Here is a 6,621-nt window from a genome sequence, read left to right as displayed (position 1 = left end):
ATGTGTTAGTGTGTGCATACATAAATGTATTATATTTTCCATTGTAGATACAGTTACAGTGTACAGATACAGTGTTACTGTTCTAGTTTTTTAAAAATCCTATTCCATTTCTGTCTAATTTTACTGATTCAATTACACTTCAAAATCATATTTCATTTGCTTTATTTTATTTTTTCATTTTATTTTCTTGTTACATCAACTATCTATACCAAATTATGCTACATTAAAGTAATCTGCACATCATGAAACCTGAGCACCTGGAGAAAACCCATGCAGTATGGGAGAATATGCAGATATATTACTAGTGGAAATGTGTCATCTTCTTGATGATTAGCACAGGAGCACAGGAGTTTGTTCTGAGAAATCCACTAGAAGCTGTTCTTCATCCTTCCCAAGTTTGTCGCACCTGGGGGGGGGGTTGGCTCCACCTTTCAGTGGTGCCAAGGGTCCCTCAGAGGTAAAACAGACTTTTCCTCTCCACTTTTCTGGTGGAGCGGAGGATGATGTTGACCTATTCCTCAATGTCCAAAGTACCACGCAGCCAGAACATGTGGAACTTGTTTCATCGCCACAAGATCAAGATTCACAATGATCATCACAATGAAACTGTTGCTTTAACCAATCAGATTTCGAGTTGGTGACCCCAGGGCCTTCTAGCAGGCGTACGATGACGTCAGTATTTTCACGTCCTCTGACTGGCTGGTCAGAGAGCTTAGCCAAAGCTAGCGATTCTTATCTGTAGCGACCTGCACGAGCTAAAACTTTATCATAATCGTAAGTATTAATAGCAGTTTTTTTTAACCCACAATAGGACGCCACTGAAGGCCATTTGCATCCTGTTTTTCTGTTTTTTATTAACTTTGTGCTCTCTTACTTACCACCTTTTCTGAGCAACTTTTCAGCAATATGTGTTAGTGTGTGCATACATAAATGTATTATATTTTCCATTGATACAGTTACAGTGTACAGATACAGTGTTACTGTTCTAGTTTTTTAAAAATCCTATTCCATTTCTGTCTAATTTTACTGATTCAATTACACTTCAAAATCATATTTCATTTGCTTTATTTTATTTTATTTTCTTGTTACATCAATTATCCATACCAAATTATGCTACATTAAAGTAATCTGCACATCATGAAACCAGAGCACCTGGAGAAAACCCATGCAGTATGGGAGAATATGCAGATATATTACTAGTGGAAATGTGTCATCTTCTTGATGATTAATAATTACCTGAACCTTGATTGCAGAATCCGTTCTAAAGATGTATAGTAGTTTAGAAGGGAAGAGGAGCTATGTGTCCGTAGTTGCAGAAGGGTGCCATCACCTGGTTGACACAGTCCATACAGTTTAGGTTTGTATTGGATTGGGCAGCCAGTGTGGCGGCCATGACACCCACAGGAATAAGTGCACCTAAAGTGAAGATGCCAGCGTGTAAACATACTTTCAGTAGTCCTTTAGAACAGCGACGCCACATACTTGTGGTCTGAGCAGGAACCTCAGCAGCTGGAGACTCCAGCTCAGCGACAGGAGTCTCTAGCTGCTGATCAGTGGCAGTAGTCTGAAGGGGACTTTCATCTCTCTGATCCTCAGGTGAGTCTAGTTCTGTATTTTCAGTAAGAATCCTACATTCCTCTTTGAAATTAATGCCAGCTAATATCTCCTCCTCATGCTTCGTCTCTAGCTGGTCTTTAAGGTCATGGTTAGATTGTTTCAAATTGGTTATGAGCCTACGAAGCTCCTCTGTCTCTTCCTTCTTATAAGCAATCTGCTTCTTTTGCTTTAATATTAGCTCATTGTTATCCCTCATTAGTTGATTAGTCTCTTCCAGTTGATCCTGAAGATTTTGCACAGCTGCCTTCAGGTTTTTCTTCTCTTCGCAATATTTTGCTGTCGCAGACTCATGTCGAGCCAGCTCAGCAACGACTCTCTCATTGTGCTCATTCAGAAAATCTTCCTTCTCTTCAAGATAACGCAGAGCCATTTTCAGCCTTTCATTCTCTACCTGTTTTTTCTCTGCCTGAGATTCTACATCGGTCAGCCTCTGTATTGTCTCGTCTTTTTCTCTGTGGATATCACAGGCTTCCTTCACTTGACACTGAAGAGTGTGCACTGTTGCCCTCAGACTTTCCAGCTCCTGATGTTCAGCGGTAAGAATGTTTAACTGCTGCTGATCAGTGGCAGTAGTCTGAAGGGGACTCTCATCTCTCTGATCCTCAGGTGAGTCCAGTTCTGTGATTTCAGTAAGAATCCTACATTCCTCTTTGAAATTAATGCCAGCTAATATCTCCTCCTCATTCTTCGTCTCTAGCTGGTCTTTAAGGTCAAGGTTAGATTGTTTCAAATTGGTTATGAGGCTACGAAGCTCCTCTGTCTCTTCCTGCTTATAAGCAATCTGCTTCTTTTGCTTTAATATTAGCTCATTGTTATCCCTCATTAGTTGATTAGTCTCTTCCAGTTGATCCTGAAGATTTTGCACAGCTGCCTTCAGGTTTTTCTTCTCTTCGCAATATTTTGCTGTCGCAGACTCATATTGAACCAGCTCAGCAACGACTCTCTCATTCTGCTCATTCAGAAAATCTTCCTTCTCTTCAAGATTACGCAGAGCCATTTTCAGCCTTTCATTCTCTGCCTGTCTTTTCTCTGCCTGAGATTCTACATCGGTCAGCCTCTGTATTGTCTCATCTTTTTCTCTATGGATATCACAGGCTTCCTTCACTTGACACTGAAGAGTGTGCACTGTTGCCCTCAGACTTTCCAGCTCCTGATGTTCAGCGGTAAGAATGTTTAACTGCTGCTGATCAGTGGCAGTAGTCTGAAGGGGACTTTCATCTCTCTGATCCTCAGGTGAGTCCAGTTCTGTGATTTCAGTAAGAATCCTACATTCCTCTTTGAAATTAATGCCAGCTAATATCTCCTCCTCATTCTTCGTCTCTAGCTGGTCTTTAAGGTCAAGGTTAGATTGTTTCAAATTGGTTATGAGGCTACGAAGCTCCTCTGTCTCTTCCTGCTTATAAGCAATCTGCTTCTTTTGCTTTAATATTAGCTCATTGTTATCCCTCATTAGTTGATTAGTCTCTTCCAGTTGATCCTGAAGATTTTGCACAGCTGCCTTCAGGTTTTTCTTCTCTTCGCAATATTTTGCTGTCGCAGACTCATATTGAACCAGCTCAGCAACGACTCTCTCATTCTGCTCATTCAGAAAATCTTCCTTCTCTTCAAGATTACGCAGAGCCATTTTCAACCTTTCATTCTCTGCCTGTCTTTTCTCTGCCTGAGATTCTACATCGGTCAGCCTCTGTATTGTCTCATCTTTTTCTCTATGGATATCACAGGCTTCCTTCACTTGACACTGAAGAGTGTGCACTGTTGTCCTCAGACTTTCCAGCTCCTGATGTTCAGCGGTAAGAATGTTTAACTGCTGCTGATCAGTGGCAGTAGTCTGAAGGGGACTTTCATCTCTCTGATCCTCAGGTGAGTCCAGTTCTGTGATTTCAGTAAGAATCCTACATTCCTCTTTGAAATTAATGCCAGCTAATATCTCCTCCTCATTCTTCATCTCTAGCTGGTCTTTAAGGTCACGGTTAGATTGTTTCAAACTGGTTATGAGGCTACAAAGCTTCTCTATCTCTTCCTGCTTAGAAGCAATCTGCTTCTTTTGCTTTAATATTAGCTCATCGTTATCCCTCATTAATTGATTAGTCTCTTCCAGTTGATCCTGAAGATATTGCACAGCTGCCTTCAGGTTTTTCTTCTCTTCGTAATGCTTTTCTGTCGCAGACTCATATCGAGCCAGCTCAGCAACGGCTCTCTCATTCTGCTCATTCAGAAAAACTTGCTGCTCTTCAAGATTATGCAGAGCCATTTTCAACCTTTCATTCTCTGCGTGGTTTTTCACTGCCTGAGATTCTATATCGGTCAGCCTCTGTATTAATTCTTCTTTTTCCCTGTGGATGTCATTGGCTTCCTTTATTTGACACTGAAGAGTGTGCACCGTTGCCCTCAGACTTTCAGTCAAACGTAATTTATTCTTTCTTAGAGTTTCAAGATGGGCGACCTCATCAGTGAGGTCCTTGTTCTGTGCATTGATGATTTTCTCATGTTCCTGCAGGTCATGAACTGTTTCCCACAGATTCTCAATCTGTGCCTGTTTTTCCTCCGTCTCAGATTCAAGGAGACTCATCTCAGTGCTGATGATCTTATTCTGCTCCCTGAGAATGTTTTGGCTTTCTTCCAGCTCATGCACTGTTGCCGACAGGTTTTCATTCTCTGTCAGCATTTTCTCTTTCAGCTGTTCAAGATGGGCCACCTTCCACAATAGCTCACCTTCAGCACTGTGGTTGTGCTGAGCCACTGCTTGATTCTCAAAGTCATACACAACTGCCCTCAGCTGTTCAATCTCTGCTTGTTTTTCATTTGTCAGAGATTCAAGTTCAGTCACCTCAGAAATGTGAATCTTCATCTGTTCATTCATAATTGTGATATAGTTCTGAAGACTCTGCAAGTCTGCCTTCAGGTGTTCAACCACTGAATCGTTTTTGTCTCGGAGAGATTTACATTGCTCCTGCTCAGCAATGAGATTGTCATTTAGGATCTTCTCATTTTCCTGTAGATCATGCACTGCTGCTGACAGACTTTGATTATCAGCCCTTAGTTTCTCTCTCAGAGATTCAATCCTTGCCAGCTCAGCAGCCATACTTACATTCTCCTCACTCAAAACCAACCTCTCCTCTTCCAGCTTTCTAATGTAAGTGTCATATTTGTTCCTGACATTTTCCTCTTTAGACAGAAGAACTGAGACCCGGGCCAGTTCTTCGTTGATCTCTGCGTGTTCACTGCCTGAGTCTTCCAGCCTGGTTTTGCCATCGTTCAGGTTAGTCACTTGGAGTCTGCTAATCTCCAACTGTGAGTTGAGCTCCTCCCACTGGCCATGCAGGTTATTGAACTCTTCCTGATGAGTTAGCAGTTGTTGTGTAAGGTATCTCTCCTTGTCCCTCGCCCCTTGTAACTCTGACTGCAGATTGCTTACCTCTGATTGGAGTGACTGCTGCAGCTTGGTTTTCCCTGACCACAGACAATTTACTTCCAGTATCATATCTTCCAGCTGGGAATTGAGCTGCCTCAACTGCCTATGCAGTGTATTTATCACTTCCTTATGAGACTGCACCTGTTTTGTAAGTTGGTTCATTCTGTCCCTTACCTGCTTTGAGTCCAACTGAAGCACCCCATCCTTTGATTGGAGTGACTCCTGCAGACTGTTTTTCTCAGCCGTCTGCTCCTGATCGTTTCTGCTGCTAATTTCCAGCTCCTGAACATTTAAAAGCTCCTGTGGCTGAGTCATTTCTGCCTCACTTGATACATACAAGCTATATGTTTCCTGTGATACCTCTGAACTGCACAGAGAGCTGTTCAAATTTAATTTAGACATGTACCTACTGTGTGAATGAAGCTGTTACAGGCTCTGAAAAGACAGAATAGTTTCAAAACTAGTTACTTATCTGTGGTTAGTTGTTCTTTCCGTCCGCTTCTGTCCTCAAACGTCTCTGAAGTGCTGAAATCTCCTTGACCTAGCTCAGACAAATTATCCAGGTAGGTAAGAACTCAGGACAACGCCTTACTTCATTTATGCCTTTATTACATCATCACATTCTATGGCGTGATCGTGGAATGGAATGCACTTCAAAGGAGAATGAGCAGATTACAGGAAGTGAGCTATCGTTTTTAGTGCGCATGTACGGAAGTATATGCTGCCTGTTACGATTGCTCCTGCTCGTTTTCTTATTTTTTCTTACTTTTTAACTATTTATTTTAGTTTTTTTGTTGGTAATATTTTTTAAGACGTTCCCTCTCCAATACATGCTGGTGGAGAGAGCTCTTGTCATCTTTTTGCTGTGAAAGTACTACTTTAACTCTGCCGGGTGCAGTAAACATATGGCCGTTGGTAGCCGTTTTGTCTACACGAGTGATCAGCTGATCGCTCTGAAACCTGCTGGCATCTTGACCACGAGAGCTTCACAAATTCCAGAAGAATTGTGGAGGAAAACACACCGAGGTTGCAGAGGAAAGAAGAACCAGCGGAGGAGAGAAACCAGAAGGAGACAACGGAGGCGTATGGAGGAAAAGAAATGTAAACCCTGTCTCCCCATCGTTACTATGGGCAACGTGAGATCGCTGGTAAACAAGATGGAGGAGCTAACAGCGTTAGCCAGGAGTCAGATGGAGCACCGGGAGTGTAGTCTGGTGTGCTTTACGGAGACGTGGCTGCATCAGGACATTCACGACGACAATGTTTCCATTGGTGGCTTCCAAACTGTTCGGGCCGACAGGGACTGCACCAGGAGCGGTAAACGGAAAGGAGGGGGGCTTGCTGTTGTACGAGGTTTCAGCGGTGGTTTGTGTGTGGCCACCAGTGTTGGTCAAGTTACTTGGAAATAGTAATAAGTTACTGATTACTTCTCCAAGAAAGTAATCCAGTCACTTTACTGATTACTTACTTTTAAAAGTAATTAGGTACTTTAATTACTTTACTTAGTTACTTTTCAAAAACATGATGCACAACCTGAATACACTATAAAGCAATAGACCTTTCAGCCTAATTCTATTCTTTCTGCATATTCC

General features: G+C 42.1%; 1 protein-coding gene across 1 annotated transcript; it reads right to left on the bottom strand.

Moving 5' to 3' along the window:
• Window positions 1-1,279: 1,279 nt before the first annotated feature.
• On the bottom strand, window positions 1,280-5,344 carry LOC139201272 (putative leucine-rich repeat-containing protein DDB_G0290503). Its single transcript, XM_070830547.1, has one exon. The coding sequence runs from the start codon at window positions 5,342-5,344 to the stop codon at window positions 1,280-1,282; it is 4,065 nt and encodes a 1,354-aa protein (XP_070686648.1).
• Between the last annotated feature and the right edge of the window lie 1,277 nt (window positions 5,345-6,621).

The sequence above is a fragment of the Pempheris klunzingeri genome, chromosome 5, assembly GCF_042242105.1.
Source record: "Pempheris klunzingeri isolate RE-2024b chromosome 5, fPemKlu1.hap1, whole genome shotgun sequence".
Classification (NCBI taxonomy): Eukaryota; Metazoa; Chordata; class Actinopteri; order Acropomatiformes; family Pempheridae; genus Pempheris; species Pempheris klunzingeri.
This window is presented reverse-complemented; position numbering and strand designations above follow the sequence as displayed.

Excerpts from the sequence above, each read along its gene's own strand:
- LOC139201272 (XM_070830547.1), bottom strand. The coding sequence starts at position 5,344 with ATGACTCAGCCACAGGAGCTTTTAAATGTTCAGGAGCTGGAAATTAGC.